The 21348-nt window shown below is 40.5% G+C and overlaps 1 protein-coding gene across 1 annotated transcript; it reads right to left on the bottom strand.

Annotated features, from left to right (window-relative positions):
• Window positions 1-2: 2 nt before the first annotated feature.
• On the bottom strand, window positions 3-17128 carry LOC120439847 (voltage-dependent P/Q-type calcium channel subunit alpha-1A-like). The gene is made up of 20 exons (XM_039611127.1): window positions 17058-17128; window positions 14951-15042; window positions 14163-14315; window positions 13673-13860; window positions 11679-11782; window positions 11435-11550; window positions 10473-10517; window positions 10280-10363; window positions 9045-9251; window positions 8632-8744; window positions 8281-8393; window positions 8065-8196; window positions 7772-7844; window positions 7310-7427; window positions 5085-5152; window positions 4818-4924; window positions 1432-1570; window positions 533-1128; window positions 99-443; window positions 3-6 (listed from the first exon to the last, which is right to left on the bottom strand). The coding sequence occupies exons 1-20, from the start codon at window positions 17126-17128 to the stop codon at window positions 3-5; spliced, it is 2868 nt and encodes a 955-aa protein (XP_039467061.1).
• Between the last annotated feature and the right edge of the window lie 4220 nt (window positions 17129-21348).

The following is a 21348-nucleotide window of genomic DNA, read 5'->3' as shown; positions in this document are numbered from 1 at the left end:
TATTAACTGAAGGTGGGAGGAAAACATTGTAAAGAGCTATAAAGTAGCAGAAGAAATACAAAAGAAAAGAAAAACACATCCATTCACCCCTACCTTGCAGTATGGCATTGGTGGATGGAAAAATGGGCATGTCCACAGCAGTATAATCAGGGTGGGGCAGCCTGATCACACTGTTGGCACGGTGATGTCCGACATTCCCATAACTATCTAAAGTGACCAAACTTCCACGAGTGCCACTGTTAGCAAGATGAAGGGCAGATCCAAATCCAGGGGTGACAGTGTGACTGGCCACTGGATAGGGGCGACCCTCGCTAGGTGGTGTAGAACCAGACACCAGTTTGGTGTTCATGAGGTTGTCCATGTCCTCACTGTACTGGCTATTCTGCCTTGAGAGACTCTTCTGGATGGGCCGTGTGGTAGATAGGTTTGGGATACTGCAGTCCCTAGGAAGAGGTCAAAGAAAGAATTACAGACATCAGATTAGAGGAGATTGCAAAAAGGATGACTGGAAAATGAAAAATGAATGACATACTTCCTTCTGTGTGAGCACATCCGCTTCCCCTCGCCCTCTGTTTGGCTTCCACGACGGCTTCTTCTTGACCTCTTCTCACCGCCATTGCCTGCTCGCTCATGCTCTCCTCCTTCCCCACTCCCATCCACTCCTTTGCTCTTATGTCTTCCAGATTTTCCAGCTCCTCCCCCGCCATCCTCACCATCTTCAGCATTCTTTCGATGTGACCTTGGCTTCCTGTGTTCGGACTGCCCTCCTCCTCGACTCCCAGTCCGCGTGTGGTGATGGCGCCTGGGTAGCCTCTCCTCTGAACCCGGCCCAGGAATAACTGTAGCATCCAGACGGACATGAGAGCTGTGGTGATGCTCACTTTTGCGGCTCCGTCTACTCTCCGTGGATTCTCCCCGCTCCATGGGAGGTCTGGGTGGACCTGAACCTCCTCCACCATCCCCTCCTACTTGGCCATGGTGCTCAGGATGGTGCTGGCTGACACAGAAGTCTGAGTTGTTGGCAGTGGTCTTGTTTGTGTTGTTATTACGATTTTCATGGGGGTCCACCACTAAGGGTCGATCCAGATGGGTCTTCATGTCTGGACGGATGTGACGTGAATAGTTGACCTGCAAGGAATCGAATGGATAGCGGAACAGCACAGAAGGAATAATTTCAAAATATGTAATTCATGAGAGGAGGCAAAACTTTAGAAGACCTACATTTCAGTTATATATTGAAAATTTCCAACCAATATTTAGACCATAGTTGGTAAATAAGCCACCGATAAATGATTAACAAGAACAAATCAAAACCAATAAAAGTCATCATCAACACTCGTGGCCATAACTTGTGTACACTGATAGCACAAGTCTAGGGGCCCTTTTTGCCTTTTCCTTTACATTGTTGTGCTCCTCCCTCCCTGTCCTTGCCTTCCAGCGGTCATCAGCGTCCAATTCGTTATAGAGGGCCTCGCGGCTGGATGCCAGAGTCTGCTTCCTCAGCTCCTTGGTGCGCTGCTCCCACACTGACTTGCTGACTCCCTTAATGTGGTTCTTCTGCTGCTCCTTGCTGCAAAATGAAGCATGGTGGAAAAGGGAGAAAGGGATTGGCCTCGTTAAGACCTGCTTTAAGACTTGATCCTATGCAAATGAACGCACAAAGAGATGAGAATGATGAAGTGGAAACCAACACATAAATACATCAAATAGCAAGGACATGAAGACACACTGGGGGCCACAGACACTTAAAGGGTCATTTGACTGGACCTATAAAACAAGGCAGCTCTTAACAGAACAATGCTTTGGATATCTGCACAGCTTGCCAAAGCACAAGGCAGGACGGCCCTATTTTGGTAAACCACGTGGGAAACAGTGTGGAGGATAACACTGAGGCAAGGTCAGAATTTGTTCAAATTATACACAACTAATCACCCCATGCTAAAGTACATACAATTTAATGGACAGATTTTGTGCAGAGCAAAAATAGCCATTGAGCTGAATTGAATGATTTATATTAGTTAGAATAACTGAGTTCTTGTTTTTGCAAAAAGATGAGATAAAAATACCTCCAAACTGTCAGTGACCGCCTCCTTTCTTAACCTCCAAAATTTCTACCAACTTTAACTCACTTTTCTCTCAGGGCCAACAGTCAATGACAATAAAGCAACAGCCGTAGGCAACAGAAACAGTACTTTTAAAAATAAGCCAACATAAAGAAAAAGCTAAAAAAAAAAGCCAGATATGTACAATAATTTGGAAAAAGAAAAGACGTTACGAACAAAGGGCCAAGAAAAGGATAGAGATCTAAAACATGAAAAAAGCAAGGAATGGTTGTAAAGTCAATAAACAGAAGGAAGTCATAAATGAATAAACAAATAAATAAATACCAGTCCAGAAAGGGGTCAGAAGCGTTGTGACACTCACTGTGTACTTTGTTGCTGAGGAGGGAAACAGCTGGTGAGTGAGATGACACAAAAGAACAGAAGGAGGATTTCATTCCAAAATGGGCTATCCATGAATTTTTTTAAAAGACAGGAAAAAAACCACAAAGCGCCGACTCTAAAAAAATGATCACTATCCAAGACAAAAGTGTTACATGACTAAACTACTAAAAAAGTAAACTATAATCCTGAAATCCAAAAATGGAAGCGAATCTCAGAATATTTTTTGTCAAAAATGTAAGCATTTTGGAATGCAACCCTTCGTACACAGACACAAAACACAAACACACACTCAACAAAATCCATTTTTTCTTCTATCACTCATTTTTGCTTCCCAAGTGCTGCTGTTGTGTGCTGATCAGTTTTACTGCACATGTTTACCCTTCACTCGCTTTTTCCACTGAAGCTGCTACATTAAAAAAAAAAAAAAAATACTTACCAAAATATGGTGCTGTGGGTATACCCTACATGACAACATACACTGGCATTATGACAACATGTTTTCAAATCTTAATAAAACATGTAATATCTGCATATTTTTGACCTGTACTGAAAACTGATAAACCCTGAAAAGCTTACAGTAAGATTTAAAAATAAACATTTTAAATATAAAATGCTCTGCTTTGTCTTAAAGAGGGTTACGGGCACTTAAAAAAATTAATACATTTTGGTCATGAACTTCTTTCTGAATTCAGAATTTCTGCATGATCCTCTTCCATAACACAAAATAGCACGCTAATAATTTAAAGGACCAAATCTATAAGTACAACCTAATTTATTATGATTTTTATTATTTCTTTAAGCTTATTGAAAATACAGTGCTGAAACTTTTTAAAACATTATTCCCTATCATTAGAATAATACTTCCTAAAATGTCTTTGCACTCTGTTTAGAATGCATGGCTGTTTAAGGGAGGGCAATTTCCTTTTGAGAGTACAAACTGGACTTGTGTTGCCTTACAACTGGCTTTACGTAGTTTTCTCTGAGTCTGCCATATCTTCTTAAGAGATTCTTCATGCACCACTGATGTCCCCAAGTTTAAAATCCCTCCTTGGGGAAACAGGGACGATCTCCTCTTGAATTTAAATGTCTTCCTGTCTCTATCTCTCTCTTTCTTTTATTTGCACCAGAGAAATTAGGGATTTGGATTTACACTGGCACAGTAGAACGTAAGGCAATCTGCAGCCCTACAATGCTTAGAGCTTAACCGAGACTCTATAGTAAACCTCTGTCCTACAGTCTGCTTTCAAAAGAGTCAAGCAATTAGGCAGCATGGTTTGTGAAGGTTGTTTTTCTGAATAAATTTGGACAAACAACCATGGTAACCTAGAGAAGAAATGCTGGATATTATACCAAACCAACATTACCAAAAAAACTTCTTTTCTTACACTCTCACATGCATCCACACACACACACACATACAGACAGATACACATACACCGTAGTGAAAATAAGACATATTTATATCATAATTCCAAGTAAATTAAACTGATTACACAGACACAGATGGTCACTTCATAGTGAAGCACACTACACAGCACAAACAGTAACAAGAACCTAAGCGATTCATGAAATGATGGAAATGTTAATAAGCATGTGTACGTGTGAGTGTATTGAGCTAAAACTCTAGGGCATGTTTGTTCATTGTACCTGCGAGTGACAATGAGTGAGCAGAGTCTCACACACCAAAACGGTAAGGACACGACTGTGCTATTATGTGTGGTATTTAAAAGCAAACATGGTACCCCTGTGTTGTGCTGAACGTATTTCCATGCACGTGAGAACAGAGTGTGTGAACTTTACCAGACGTGAAAGTACAGAGCCTTGTGTGTACAGAGAAAAGGGATCAAAGACTAAGACGAAAAGTAAAGGAGAAGAAAGAGACGACAGAGAGAAGGACAAGAAGCAAGTATATGTGTGTTTAGGCTATCCTCAATTTCCTTTTTGCCAGATAGATGGAGACATGATTTATTCCACTATGATGACAAAATGGCAAAATATACAGAGAATTTTTACATTCATGAACTTTAAATGTTATATTGAAACAGAAAAAAGTCAGTTTGGAAGAGGCTATTTGATCAGTGAATATATTGCAATTCTAAAGAAAAAGAGGGGCTGTGTACTTTTGAAGGGTAATTAGTCAATAATGCTCATTGTGATGAAAGACTATTTGCAATCACCAACATCACCACACATTCATAAGGTGATGAAGTGATGTTTTAAGAATCCAAACTTGAACAGATTATGGTTCATTGACGGTTTTCCTGACTTCAAACACTCAACTGTTCTATACCGTCCACTTCCCAATGTGCTGAGTCCGACATAAGTGCTTGACTCCCAGATGGTGACGCAAAAGTAATAGAGACAGAGACTCACGCTGCAATGGAGAGGTTTGCAGCAGATAGTGGGCTAACTTCAGCCACTTCCTTGGCTTTCTGCAGGGCAATCTTCTGATTGGCAGCTTCCTCTTCTTCCTGTTCATCCTGCAAATGTGGATTAGAAAATAAATCAAAACCCAAATATGATAAAGGCAGGAAAAATTCACATGAGGGAAGCAGAAGAAAAGTTCATTGATTAGAGGAGGATAATTTGTGGTTAATGTGTTAGTGTAAGAAACTGTACTCATATTAGACTGTACTATACCTTGGTCAGTTCCTGTGCGTTGGCCAGATTGTCCACAGCGATGGCCAAGAACACATTCAGCAGAGTGTCTGAACACAGAGTTAAAAGCAATCCAGCATCTGGGAGATTGTTTGTGCAAGAGAATACAAAATGTACATAAAATAATTGGCTAAGCCACTTATATTATAATGTACCTCTTGGCAAATTGATGTATTAGATTGCAGCATATCATTATTGCTACAGTATCATCCCTGATACAGATCCCTTAACAGTGTGTGGTTCGACTTAGAGATGACAACACAGGTCAGTGTCAGTATTTGTCAGGACAGTGGATTTATCAGAATCTCAATTAGGATTATGACAGTGACATCTCCGTGTTGTGCTGATTAGATACCGATTGACACTGACTTTAGTATTATAATCCCAATTCCAGAAAAATTGGGACATTGTATAAAATGTAGAGCAATCTAGATCACGAACTGTGCCTGGCAGAGCTTTAACCTGCATGGCAAAGAAAGGGATTTCTAGAAGTGTTCACATTCCCATGCAATGATTGACAGAATGACAGAACCATGCCTGTTTTTAATTCAGTCCCACCTGAAGGCGAGCATCCAGTACTGATTATCAGGTTTGTCCTGTCCTGTTTGTCCTGTTTTTGTATTTGAACCCTTCGGATTCTGGTTTATTTAATATTTGAAGATTTAGTGTATATATTCCTGGTTCTGGTTCTTTTAGTCGTCTTTCTTATTTGTGTTATATTTGTAGTTTCTGGTCTTAGTTTTGTCGTCTGGTCTTTAGGTTCTGTTTCCATGCCTCTCCTGTGTTCCATGTTTTGTCAGCCTTGTCTTCATGTTTGTTTAACTCTTGTCTCCACGCTCGGTGTTCCCTTTCTGTCTCCTCAGTTAGTCTGCTTCGCAGTGTCAAGTGTTATCATACTTCCTGTTTTATTTTGACAGTCTCTCGTCCTGTGTTCTCTGTGTTCAGTTTTGCTTCCCTGTCCTGTTAGGCTGTATTAATTCCAGCTGTGTTCCCTGCTGTTTCCCTTCCTCTCGTGATCCTGTGTGTATTTAGGTTCTCTGTATTCCTCCGCTTGTTGTCACATCGTCCCTGTCTGCTGTGTGCTTCCCTGTGTTTCCACACAGCGCTACATAACTTGTCCCTTGTGCACAGAGATTTCTCTGGATTCTGTATTTCATGATATTATGCACTGTAGATGATCAGATATTCAAAGCCCTCAAAATTTTGCATCATTACAGGAAAAGCATTCTAATACTGTTCTGCATTTTTTTTTTTGCAGATTGGTGAACCTCTGCCCATCTTTATTTCTGAGAGACTCTCTGACTCTCTGACATGCTCTTTTTACACCCAATTATGTTACTGACCTGTTGCCAGTGAGCCTAACTGGGTGCAAACTCCTTGAGCTGTTTCTTTTTATACCACTTACTTTTCCAGCCTTTTTTTGCCCCATCCCAATGTTTTTGAGACATTTTGACACCTCCAAATTCAAAAAGAGCCAAGATTTTGTATAAAGCAGGAAAAAGTCCTAGTTTTAACATTTCATGTGTTTCTATGTTATGTATGGGTTTGTCCACTGCATCAAAACCTTTGCAGAACTGAGATTGTACATAATATCACTCTGTAGCTGAAGATGAAGAGCCGACTCTGCCCTCAGTCCAGCATGAATAGAAGAAGCATGACTATTTCTCAGAGATTGTTCTTTTTCTTACACTTTCTCACTTTGATCTTTTGTCAGCCGTGCCGAAGAACAGGCTGTCAGTGAATAAAACAGTAAATACAACACTGACTGAAGCTCTTGCAAGTGACCATTGGAGAGCGCCTGGCCCCTGCAGGCAGATCGTCATGCAGGTTATTTGTTGGATGGTTTCTGTGCAATGTCTCGATGTCTCGATGCAAGACTAGTTGCTTCAATGTCGATATGCCAAAAGAAAGATTAAAAGAAGTCAGGCTAAGAAAAAAAAGGTAGCACTTCTATTCAGAGTAACCGCAACTACAAAACAAAAGCAAACAGCAATAGGTAGAAAGAAGCATTCTGACTATTCCACCTTTGAAGCTGTCCTAAAAAAGAAAAGAAAACTGTAAAAAAAAAATTGCATTTAACCTTTGTATGATTTTTACTGAGAGTAAAGTAAAAATGTGTAAAACACAGCTACAAATGTCTCCACTCTAAATATCTGAGAGCTGCGCATGCATGTAGGCTTATCTGCAATGTCACTGTCAAGGGATACAGTTGCCAAAAAGCGTGAGTACAATGAAGAAGACGGAGAAGGCCATGCCCTTGTTGACTCCACCCTGAGATTTGATGCCATCATACATCACCATATTCCAGTCCTCGCCGGTCAGGATCTGGCAAACATACACAAATATTCAGACGAGGCTATGACGAGCACTCTCACATCCTCATATTTGCTCAAAATGCTATAATCACAGAACAGACTCACCCTCTTTTATACACACTACTTAAATATTTGAACAAGTTTTAGCAGAATTATGCTTCCACCTAATAATCTTTAAGGGTTCTAGAGTAGCATTTTACATTTTATATCACTTCCTCGTGCGCAAATCCTCTTTAGTCCTTTCAGCGTTTAGCTTTAATCCAGCTTTGTCTTCTATTTTGCAGCTTTTTCTCCCTCCACTAGCCTCTCCCTCCCCTTTTCTCCTTTTACAGTACATCGCTCTCCTTTGCTTACCTGGAACACCGTCATTATTGCTGCGGGAAATGTATCGAAGTTGGTTGGAGGGGTGCCACTTTCAAAATTAAACCTAGCAGTGAAAGAATGAAAAAAAGATATATAATAGGAGCAGAGAAAACATTGAGCATAGAGAGAACGACTGAGAGAGCCAGAGGCAAGCACAACAAATGTTTGTCTGAAAAACCAGCGCTCTGAAAAACTGCCTTAGGTCAACTGGCAATTAGCAAAAACCAATAGGTTAGCAGAAAATTAAATCATGGCCGTTAAAGGGGAAGAAGAGAGACACTGACTGTCCTCCGAAGAGCTGCATGCCCAGCAGCGCAAAGACGACTATGAAGAGGAAGAGCAGGAAGAGCAAACTGATGATGGACTTCATGGAATTGAGCAGAGACACGACGAGGTTACGCAAAGACGCCCAGTACCTGGGAAACAGACACATGGAAATGATGATAATACCATGTCCTTTATTTAAATGTATAATCATTACTGTATTACAAGTGGCTCACTTGGTGACTTTGAAGATCCTCAATAACCTGAGAGCTCGTAGCACACTGATGCCAAACGATGTGCCCGGTTGGATGATGGACCAAAGGACTTCAAATATGCTACCACATATCACCTAATAGAAATTTAAGCATATGCAAGCATACATAGTTATTTATTATACTGAGCAAATAATCGACAGACATCAGCATGCAGTATGGCACATTTGTGTTTGTGTAAAGTCTATAGCAGAGGTTTTTTTCATGTATTTTTTTCATCCTACAGATATAAAGCCTAAGCCTATAGACCCGCTTATGAGTTTGTACATTGTGTTATTTTTTATTGGGTGTGGACCCAAGCTGAGAGGGGCTCACAATGCAGTCGAAGCAGTTGAAGGAGGAGTTGAGGTAGGCCTGTCTGCCCAGGCCGTACAGTTTTACAAACATCTCTGTCAAGAATATTCCCAGGAAGATGAATTCGGCATAATCTGCACAGAGGGAAGAACACAAAAAGAGACGAGGGTGAAAACCTGAGCGAGTCTCTGTGTGTGTATTTGTCCCAGAACCATTTTTGAACAAGACTTAGTCTGCATGAGAGGAAAACTGTGTGTGCTTGGATGCGCTTGTGGTAAATGACTGGGTCAGCTCTTTCATGGATTTAGCCACATTACTGAAGAATTTGCTAACCCACTCCTTTTCCAATAATCTGTGATGAAAGTATTTGTGCATTTGTGGAGATAATCGGCCCATGCTTGCACTAAGTATGCACGCATTCACCTCCTACTCACATAGAAAATCTGAAAGTGGTTCAGGCTGGTCGTAGTGCACAACAGCCACACACAGCGTGTTGAGGCCCACCAAACACAGCACGGTCCAGTAGAAGCCCTGGGACTTAACAATGTGACGGATAAAGAAGCGAAACCGTCGCTCCCGACGCTTGAAAGTCGATCCCTCCAGCTTGGAGCTCTTCAAGCTGGCACGAGCAAACGGTGAACCTACCATTCACAAAGGATAAACGAGGCACATCTTGTATCAACAGCTGCACTGTGACATAAATGAAAAGAAGTCAATGAGTAACCAAAAAGGTGACACAATCACTGGGACTAAAATGCTATGTAAGGGAATTTTTTTGCTTTTTTTTATACAGGCAAAAGATCCCATCCCATTATTTCTGTAACTTATTAGGAGAGTAAAAGAATGCATTATAGTGGATGGTTTTATAGTGGATGGTTTTATAGTGGATGGTTACCAAAGATGTCAACTATATCGATGGACCTTCTATTTGCTGGAACACTACAATTAAATCAACCTTCCTACACTGAATCTGCTTTTTAAGTACAAATTGATGTATAATTCACTTAAAGGTAGCACATGATCAAAGCTGTCTTATGAAATTTAAATTTCTAGGTTGCACCATGTCCATTATTGCTCTAAAGAATGAAGAAAAAAAGTTCATTTTCAGAATCTTAGAGAAATGCCTTGAATGACTGTGCTGAAAAAATGGTTTGAGCAGAGAAACGGGAATGAGATAACAAGGGCAGGTTAAAGATAGGGGGAAAAAAGATGAGGGGCTCGAGGACAGTGAAAATGTAACATTAGGAGTGCAGAGCAGCAGAGAGGGAGAAAGGAGAGAGAAGGGCGGGAGAGGGATGGAGAGGAGGGTCAGGTAATGCTGATATGCAAGATAAGATAGCATCTCTGTGTACCTGCAATTTGCCTTTGACTGTGTGTCTGTTTCTCCTGTGTGCTACTCTTAATGTGGGGATATAAATTCCCTTTTTACAGTCATAATGGGAAATAAGTGTGTTTTAAAGCAAGACTATCATAAAGTTAGGTTTAGGTTAAGAGCTGTGGTAGAAATGTGGGTTTGGGAGCTTTTGCAGAAAAAAAACAAAAGTAAATGCAATGTTCTCTGAAGGGATGTAAAATGGCTTTGTTTTGTGTGTGTGTGTGTGTGTGTGTGTGTGTGTGTGTGTGTGTGTGTGTGTGGTAGAAAGACAGAGAGAAACACAACACATCTTACCTACTCCCAGGTCTCCCTCCCCTTCCTCTGAATTTAGAAGCTCAGCTTTGCTTTTGTGGTTCTTCGTGGCTCTCCTACGAGAACCTGTTATACAGTACAAATATATTTATACATTTACCCACAACACAACAGTTCAGCTATTCATTTATGCATATTTATATGTTATATTGGAAAAGAAGAAGGAAATTGATACCATCGTATTCATTTTCATTCTCATCATCCGCCAAGATGACCTCTTCTACAAAACACACAAGCAAAAATGTGAATATATTATACATTTATGTGTAAGTTCCACAACATCTGCATATATCTTTTTAAATCATAGTCTCTGTTTCACTCATTAGTCCCTCTTTTGTTTTTTTTAGCTTCTGTGTTTTTATGTAAAATTTGTCTTTTCAGGAAGATCAAAGCTCTGTCCCCTCTATCCGCCCCTTTAACCGCTTTGACCCTCCTTTACTCTTATTTTCTCTCACATTTCCTGCCTTTAATAGATAGCTACCAGGCCGGAGAGGTGGACAAAACTAATTTTCTCTATCCAAGGGTCTGTAATCTGTAAGATATTTAAGATATAATATGTGTTATAAGTTCCATTAAATGTGTGTCACTGCTTTACTGGATATGTGTTATGTTAAAGGTAAATGACATTGAAAAAATGGCAAAAAGAAAGCACATCCATATAGAGCAGCTGCAATGGGAAACCTTTTAATAAGAGCTAATCAAAACTTGTCAGTGCTAAGGTGTCAGTGTGTATTCAGCTATAACTATAAAATACAATGTAATATGGATCCTTATTTCCCTGAATAACAACTCTTGTGCAAGTGATTGTATTAATGTCATCTCTGTGATTATAACTCATGTTTACTGTGGCTGCTTTTTTCTGACAAAATCCACAAAAAGAGATTTTTTGCCTTATTTTTTAAGTGTTTACGTTGAAGTTCCAGGAAAAAGTGATGGTTTACTTTCATTCCAGCATCACACAAGCCGGTCTTCAAAATTACAGCTGAATATATATTAAGTCTTCTGAATTTCCAGTGTTTTGAGTGTTAATATCTAAGCAGAAATTTGCTATGACATCTGACATGTATTCCACTGTAATACATGTCAGGTGTTTTTACATGGTCAAATGTTGCCAGGCATGCACTCAGTCACACATACCAGCTTTACAGATCCACTCCAGGTAACCGTTTAGTTCCCTTTCAATCTGCTGCTGTCTTCGGAGCTTCAGAAACTCACTCCTGTTCTCCACACGCTCCCTCTCTTTGGCGAACTCGCTGCAGAGACAGACATGACACAAGTATATACCCTGCACGTCACACCGAATGTGTGACATCATTTGATATCAATATTCATCACCTGAGACTGTTCCTTTTTAGATATTTACACATGCACATAAACTTACCCCGACAACACACCCAGCACCAGGTTGAGCATAAAGAAAGAGCCGATGATGATGAGGGGGATGAAGTACATCCAGTTCCATGCACTCCCTGAGGCATCGTTGCTCTGGAAACACACGTGAGGACACACATGCGCACACACACACACAAACATAATTAATCAGTAATCAATGTTTTGCTCTTTACTTGAGTATTTGATACAACGGAAAGTGAGTTAATAGAAACAGATAATGTTAGATGATGGTTTGTAAATATGAGCTTTGGGAAGTTTAACAAAGATTAATATTAAGAAGACGAACTTTTCTATTAATTTGAATCAAAGGTTGAATTTCTTTTTTTTAAATGACCCTTTTTCATTCATTGAAATCAACAAAGTGGGTACATGTGAAAAACTGAGCAGCTGTAGCTATATATACATTTTGATTTGCGAAAGCTGAAGGCATCAAAATTCATTTTCTACATACCTGCTTTGTCACATTGAGGTACGTTCATGTACATATATACGCTTTATATAGCCTAATTAAAAATAACCTAGTGCTTTTCTAGTGACTAATTCTTTGACGTTGTCATTAAAGAATGGAAACAACGTGCTTTAAACTGCTGTCCACGACTTATAGAAACATAAACAAAAGCAGGCATGACATGATTTTACTTTAAGTCATCTCAGTAAGTAAATGCGTATCTGCCACTCTACTTAGCTGCTCCGACAGAGTAAATAATGTATAACAAATGCTTTGCTCTCTCGCTCTCGGTCCCTACCATTCTCCCTTACAGACCATCCTTTCATTATCATTCTTTATTCAGTTCTTATTGTTTTGTCTCTCCTCCTCCTATGGAACCCCTTAAGAACGCCCTCCACCTGCCTTTTCATCCCTCCCTTATCTATTTCAATGCTAGTTTAACCTTTTCTTCATTCCTTTCTCCATAGCCATCTCCTCACTGTCACTGAACAACCTTTACAGTGATTTTATCAATCCCAACTTGAGACCCAGCTTTTCTTTCCTGTTTCGAGCTCTCTTTCTCATAGCCTCCCTCCCCTTTTCTTCCCGTCTCCTCCATCTTTCCTTCTTCCTGCATGTAAGCCGCTGTGTACCCAGTGTACCGCAGACCCTTTTTCTACCATTAAACTTTTATTGCTCCCCTCCCGAGCAGCTGCAAGAATAACTTGGGCTGAACAGGCCTTTTTAAATATAGAGCAGCACCGGGAAGGAGGGACAGAAGGAGAGAGACACAGAGGGAGAGGGACAGAACACAGGAAGACAAGCAGGAATAAGGGGAGAAAGGGAAGGACAGAGGGAGAAAGGTAAAAGAACTGGGTGGACGGAGAGGGAAAGGAGATGGGAAAAGCAGATGACTACAGTAACAGTCAAAGACCCTCATCTGCCTCTGGTCTCCACGGCAACCGTTGCCCCTGACAGCAGGGAACAATTCAGTCTTGGACATGAGTGATGGCATTGTTGGTACTCGTTTAATAGGTAGATGAGCACAGGTGAAATTGTTGAAGGTTTTAACAGTCTAATTTTTGTACTTGATTAGAGAACGCACTCTCAAATGGCTTTGACTGAAAATACTCCTGTTAACAAACTGGAGTCAAACGTACATTTTTCTCCAGTTTGTTAACAGAAGTTTGTTTAAAAATAAGTCTGACAAGCATGAAAGCTAACCTAAGGTGCACTTCATTAGATTTTTTTTGTTTGCTGTTTTGTTATAGATATTTTAGCTAATGTGAAGGTTTTAACCATGAGATACTGTATTTTTTTTCTAAGATTAATTAACAGGCAAACATGATAAGAGCAGGTTTGTGGACTTTTAGCATGCTGTGGCACATTTGTTTTTCTCTTGAACAAGACTTTCTTTATTAAGTCTTTTATTTTTGCCTTGCTAGATTTAACACCTTTACATAAACATCCTCTGCTTTCCTGGGTGCACTGGTGTGGCCAAAAAGTTGGTCGCTGAATGTGTACTAGTGTTGCAAATGCTGTTCAGCTTGACATACATAGTAGAGCAGGTCAGTCCAGCCCTCCATGGTGATACACTGGAAAACGGTGAGAATAGCAAACAGGATGTTGTCAAACTGGGTGATGCCGTAGTTTGGTCCCAGCCAGTACTCTCTACAAACGGTGTCCTCTGGACACAGCCGAGATGGAAGCTCTACCCCACATGGAAACTCTTCCCGGATCTCTTCTAAACATGCGTAAAAGTGGGATAAAACAAGGGTGAGCAATCAAATGCCATGTATGCGCAAATGTATTTAGTAATTTTAAATCCCTCTTGAGGAAACGTCAAATACTTCAGATGTTGATTGAGGCTACATCTGCAGAAACTGCACAGTATACCAAAAATGTACTATTTTAAGTTCTAATTTCAGCAGTGCAACTATTTAAAGTCTGCCTCAGCATGAACAGGCGCACTCTTCTCTGAGGAAAACTTGGAGCAACTTAATCCCGACTGAATTATTGCCAAAGTGTAAACACAAAATCCTTTACTTGTTATGTTGTCGAAGCAGGTTTTGTGGAATTTGCCCATGTAGAACTCGAGGCCGATGATGGCGAACATGAGGATGGCAAAGAAGAGCAGCAGGCCAATTTGCAGCAGAGGAATCATGGCCTTCATGATGGATTTGAGCACCACCTGTAAGCCTAAAGCACACAGGTATAGAGTATTAAGATTTTATGAAGAATCATTTCATACGTTTTCATTTTAATCTGTCTGCTCTCTTTATCCTACAACTAATTTCAGTTAGTTTGCAGTTAAGCTACCTTTCTGTGAAGAAATACTTGAATATCCTAATTACACATTTATATCCAATCATTAAACTTTTACATGTTAAGCTGAAGTGAAATAAACCATAAACATATATATTGTAGCACCTATTGGTATGATGCTCTAATTGGCTTTTCATAGAAACCCAAGTGACTTTTATGATGAGTAAGCCCTGGTATGCCTGTTCAAGCCCATAGTGGAGAACAGGCTATTAATAACACTGCAGTGGCAGTAGTGCTAGAACATTACTGCCACTATAACATTTAAAAAATGAGCAAAGTGTGCACAGAAGTACCACTTTTGTTGTTGCATTATGCAGAGCAACACAGAAGCTGCATAAAACCTTGACACAAAATGCTTCTCCATGCTATTTTGATCCTCAAATAAAATTTAAAGATGTTCTGCACTTATCGCTTTCTCAATTGTTAGGCAACGACAAAGATGTGGTTCAAGGTAAAGGTGAAGAAAGTCTTTTTTTCAAATCTTTCTCAGATGAAGAATATCGACTTACTGGGAATACCGGACACCAGTTTGAGAGGCCTCAATACTCGCACAGCCCTGAGTGTCCGCAAGTCGAATTGTGAGCCCACAGTAGATAGAATCCTAAAGGGAAAAAGACAAATGCACCGAAGTGAGCACAGAGAATCAATATTTAAGCTAGCCGAGCTTGTCAATGTCTGTCAACCTCGCAGTTTCTCCATTTCTCCATTTTCTCATACATGCACAAACCCATGCCAGATCATTACAAACAACTGGGTGAGCTCTGTATGTAAATCCTGTAAGAGCTGAACTGATCGATACGGCTGACAAGTGAAGTAAGACAGAGGAGTGTATCAGGGTGAGAGAGGGATGGGCTGAATGGAAAGTGTTTTTGTATCAAGACGAGAGAGCGACCAGGCAACGAAAAAGGAGAAAGATGGGGAAATGGAGAGCAGAGGGAAGGAACGGGATTAAGGAAATAAAAAGAGAGTGAAAAACAGAAAGATTGTGACTTGCTTATTTATTGTTACATGTTTGATGTTTCTCTTCTGAGTAAACACATATTAGCGTGTGCTACTGCAACTATATAATCACTCATCATCAAAATAAATGCCATAAACAGCAAGTGTGTGTGCGTATGGGTAAGTATAGAGGATTAAAATGTTCCCTCGTGCCACCAGACTTGTAGTCAGTCCCATCGTCTGACGCACACTGTGAATCATCAAACTTCCCACTTCTCTATCTCTCTCCCTCTGTCTTTCTTTCGTCCAGCCTCTCTGACACATTTCTACCTGCCTGTGTTCCTCTAAGAGGCCTAGTAGTGACATTGCAGAGCCTTAATCACAGGTTTAAGGTCTGCCTGATTCCTTCACATTTGAATAGAACGGAAAATTGACACCAACTCCAGGTCTTTGGTTGAAGGTATGCCTGGTTGTGGTTTCGAATGTGGTATTGTATTACCAGGAAGCCCACCCCCCAAGTGGTTGGTGCTTCATCACGAGTGTATAGGCTGGGGTCCTTGTAATGACATTGTGTGATATCAAATGCCTCATCAGACGCTGACCTGTAACTGAGAGGATCCTAGTTTAGTAGGAGGCGTTAATGCACTTCAGCTGCATGATATTTCTAAAAGAACAGATATCACACAGAGATAATACTCAGTGTTATATTAATGGGAACTCAACCTATAAGTTGCAGAAACTGTATTTAAGTATTGCAAAAAAGAGTATATATATATTTTTAAAAAATGAATCAGAACACTCATTGGACTTATCTGAAAGCCCAGAATTAATAAGTTCAGGAATGCAAGTAAATAACTGTAGTTTCGCATCTTAATAATAATAATAATAATTTGCTTTACTATGTTTTCTGCATAAAAAAACCAGTGAATTTTATTGCTGAAAACGCTGCTTTACCAGGAAATGACCGAGCTGCCCTCTGCTACACAAGATGACCAACAAAGCAAGTACAGATTTAGTGTTTTGCTCAAGGATACATTAGCCTGAAAGATGCTTGGCAACAACAGAGTGCTACATTAATGCAAGTTAGGATAGCCATGAAGGGAAGATGAAGATGATGTAGTCGAGGATGGTAAATTTGCAGTATGTATTGCACAAGGGGAAAAAAACATTTACCATAAGTGCAACTGGGGGGAAAAGAGTGAGTTCGATAGATGAAATACTGATTTTAAATGTAAGGGCAAAAAGAACAGTGGCTCAGCTGGAATATTTACCCTCTAAACTGAGCTGTGTTGATATAAAAAGGAGAATAGTGGAATTTTGTAGAAGGAAAAACCTGTATATCATGCTGCAAAAACATCTGTGTGCTGGCATGAAGAAACACATCTACATTTACATATAAAAGGTGAACGCGTGTACCTGTGTCAGTATTTTTGGAATTACAATACAGAAACTATTTGCCAAAAAAAACAACCTGCGATTACAAATCCAATTATTTTATCTATTTCTGTGATGTGACTATGATTACAGTAAAAAACATTAACAACACTGATGATTGGACAATAACGATAATGAACTATGATGATGATGATGATGATGATGACTGTGATGGCGATAGTAACAACGATGATGGTAATAACATGATGGTGATTTCATCTGCCATCACAAATAGTGTCAAACCGATGAGGCAGTTCCTCATTCACACTGTCTCCACGGTTACCGGGTCCTTTCTCATTCATAAGTGTTTCCATGGCAACAGGGACCTTGGCTCATTGATAGAATCTCTGTATCACCTTGGTAACAGGGCCAAGGGAGGAGCTAGATTGATTGTTTTGTTTTTTTCGTTTTCTTTTCTATTTAATGTAAATGTTTTGCAGCTTACATGCAACGCTGCACATCTGCACACCGATACATGCAAAAACACCCGTGCACACAGATGCACGCATCTGCACAGCAAATGGGTGTTGGTTGGAGCTAAAACATACTGAGAGAAAATAATTTTATTCAAGTGTGCACAATGGAAAGTGGGTCATTTGGAATAATCAATGGAAAACAATTTCTTCCCTGCCAGGAACAGATACTCTCTACTGTACATCTTTAAATTCACACACAGAATGCACACACACCTGCATTTAAGCAAAAGGAGAGCAAATGGTTAAGGGGAATCAGATGAAGCAACATCGCTATAACAAAAACCTCATCTCTCCACTTCTGATGAGAATCCAACGCATTATACAAACAACATTTATCCCTGCTATCTCCCTCTGCAGCTTCCTGCTGACTTCAGCTAAAATCCAGCTAAATATCTCTGTCCACATCACTGACTGAATCTCACCATCTCTGCTCCAAGCGCTCCTGTTATCTGTCCTTGTCTCCTTGGTTGCGTCTGTGACTATGATTCAAATATTTTGCATTAAATGCACCAGTATGCTCTTTAATGTTTTTATAACATCAATAAAATGTTAAGTGTCTCTTAAGCCACCAATCAGACCTCGACGATCAGCTGACACCCAGAATTTCTCCCAGAATTCACAAGAGCCCACGTCTCCTCCCGCAGGTGGGCCAGGAGATCCATTGTAGGGAAAAGAGACCAAAGCCAGGAGGCAAAGCTGATAATTTACTGGCTGATCTGGGTTTCTATCCTCACCTATGGCAATGTGCAGAAAAGGATTGCAGATACACACAAAATGCTTGATCCTCAGAGATAGGGTGAGTAGTGCAGTCACTCAAAAGGGGCTTAAAGTACAGCCACTGTCCTACACAAGAAAGGAGCCAGTTGTGGTGGGTTTAGCATTTGAATAGAATGCCTCTTAGATGCCTCTTAGGTGAGTTATTCTGGGCATGTTCAACAGGGAAAAGACCCCAGGGTAGACCCAAGACACACGGGAAAGAACATTTTTCTCAGCTGGCTTGGAAGCACATTGGTATGCCCCTCGTTCCTCAAAGAGCTGGTGGCAGTGACTGTGGAGAGGGACATTTGAGCAGTTTTTGACAGTTCTGCTTAGACTGCAAATACATTTTCATTGCATTCATATCCTCTTTTATAATGAAATTCCCTTTAATAAATTGTAAACTGTGGGAATAAAGCATCACATACAGCTTTGCATTAGTCTGGTAAGCACAACTCTAGACACATTTTTTTTAAAAATGGGGAGGTAGTACCTCTAGACCGCCCTAGACAGTATTTAATTATCTGAATGTTAAAGCTGCAGGGAATTGCAATAACCTCAAAACACATTTTAAACAGGAAGGCATACTCCTTAAGGATGGTGCAGTTTTGCAGTGGGTAGCACAGTCACCTCAGAGCATGGAGGTTTCTGGCCAGCTCGGTCCTTTCTGTGTGGAGTATTACACAATTCTGCTTAGGAAGCTCACAATGAAAATAATTATTTAGACCAGGCTGGAACTCTGATGTGTCAAACCTGCAACTGACTTGTGACCTCTTGGAGGTACTGCACCTCTTGCCCAGCTAAAATTGGCTCCAGGTGAACGTGGTCTAGCTAATGTCTTCAACACCAGTTGAAGACACCATGATTTGACAAAAAATCATTGTTTGGTATAAAAATAGTTTTAGCAAATTCATCACTCAGTTTCACATGATTTCAAAATGACTGAAATAGCCGTTCTAGCTTCATTCATTTTTTATGCTTCTTGTTAGCTGTTGAATCTAATCAAAAAATCCTAACACGGGTACAGGAAGGCAAAAGAAAGAGGAGGATGCAATGCAAGAACAGCTGTAAATTAAATGTAACTAGACTAATAATCAATAGTGGGTGTAGAAAAACAAACAAACAAACAAAAAAACCCAACCAGCTTATTTTCACTGCCAAGCCACTCTGACAATTAACTACAACACACAGGTCAACACCCACAAATCAGACGACTTGGAATAAGACCGTAGAGTAAATAGCTAATCTCGGTGATGTATTCAGACATGCTAAGTGCTATTTGTGTGTTTGTCTTTGTATGTGTTTGAAGAGAGCGCCAGCAAGTGCAGGGAGGGCGAGCAGGACACGGAAAAGAATGTTTGAAGTGGAAATGTCTGTGCGTGTGTGTGTGCGCGCGCCCATGTGGTCACTGTGTTATCAAAGGTTTCCACCAAAGGTTGATAGAAAGGCCAAGTAGCCTTTCATCTTCAAAGAGCTGGACTGCTAAAAACACACTGGCCATTCATAGAAAGCACAACAAAGAACGAGTGCGCCACGTGTGTGCAAAATGTATTGACTGCAGGCAGCGTCCTCAATGCATCATGGGAATGTACTATGTGTGTACACTATGTGCTGCTCTGTAAATATTGCTATACACCACAGCTGGTTGACAGAGAGGGTTACAGCGTGATGGCTGCTGTTTAGGCTATACACCAATGTGGTTGCTTCTTTGAGAAATAATCCCTGAATCTGATCATTTCACACCTCCATCCATCCACCCATCCATCAATTTACTTAGCAGCAGATGGGGTGGAGCTGGTGACACCCAGATGACACTGGGGAGAAGCAGAGTTGTCAATCAATGACAAGGTTTTCACCATTTTTAATTAAATCCACAGCTATAGCCCAGAGTATGCAAAGAAAACCTGCACAGACACAAGAAAAACATGCAAACTCCACTCAGAAAGGCCTCGACCACCACCTTTGTATCGAAGCATTATTGTTGTAAGGTGACAGTGCTGACCCCTGTGTTGTCCTAACTTCATACCTGAACCTGCAAAACAGTGCTTCATAATGTATCAGACACTCAGCACAGCATCATTTCCATTGGATTTTCATGGGTGATTTGTCAGGTCTAGAACAAGACTGCTCATGATGCACTTGTCAGTCATCTTTTAGTGATGGACTCGCTGTGAAACTCCACTCGTCAATGCTGATGTTTTTTTAATTTGTTTGTTTTGTTGTTGCTGTTATTTATTGACCATTTTTCTGAGAAGTCAACAAAAAATCATTGCAAATAAATAACCATCTCAAAGTCTTGCAACTCTTCGTCAAGCTATTGTTGAATAAAATCCTACATGTTTATGACACTAGATTCCAAATAGGGCCACAAAACCACTTGGATAAAATAGATGTCATTAATGAAGGCCATTATGTTTAGAAAGGGTAGTCAACAAGGCTAATATATGCTGATAAAATAGTGTATGCATAATCCATTCAAACAAATCTGGCTTTTTTTTCCCAATGTGTGCCATTTAACAGTGATTGCCCTGAGGTCATCAGATAACACTTCTTCTTTTGGCTGCTCCCTTTAGAGGGTCAGCATAGTAGATCATCTGCTTCCATCTCACCCTAACCCTTGCATCCTCTTCTCTTACACCAACCATCTGCATAAGTCTTCCTCTGATTTTCCTCTTTTCCTCCTGCCTGGCATCTTTATTATCAACATCCTTTGTCTGGTGTATCCACTATCCCTCCACTGCACATGTCCAGATTTACCTCTCTAACTTTCTCTTCAAACTGCTCAACCTGAGCTATCCCCCTGATATACTCCTTTCTAATCTTGTCTCCCCCCAATGACAATTCACTTGAGAATAATCTACCAACAGATCGAGTGGTAAAATAGAAAAAATTGGCAAAAGAAATCAAAGATCAGCTTTAAGGACATTCTAGTTTCCTTCTGTTGTACCTCCTTATCCTCTCGGCATTTCACTACTTCCTGCTGTCGTGCTGACACTTGTCTTCTCACCTCTCTTCTCTGTTTCAGTCGCTCTATCGCACCATGCTGAGAGGAACTTGGCTTCGTGATTGCTCTTATTAAAGCATAAGGACATACTGCTGCACTGAGTGTCTGCTCAGTGCATGTGTGGTGTCCTTGTGCAAGACAGAGAAATTTGGGCAGAAAGGAGCAGTCACTGGATTCACCGGTTGCTTCGTCTAACCCATGAAGTCCCCACCATTCACCCCATGCACACACAAGTGGACATAATCCCCTCAACACGACAATCTGTGCCACCACTCCCAAACAGCGACGTGATTGTATT

This window comes from Oreochromis aureus, linkage group 4 (assembly GCF_013358895.1).
Source record: "Oreochromis aureus strain Israel breed Guangdong linkage group 4, ZZ_aureus, whole genome shotgun sequence".
NCBI lineage: Eukaryota > Metazoa > Chordata > Actinopteri > Cichliformes > Cichlidae > Oreochromis > Oreochromis aureus.
Note: the sequence above shows the minus strand (reverse complement) of the source record. Positions and strands in the feature narration are given on the sequence as shown.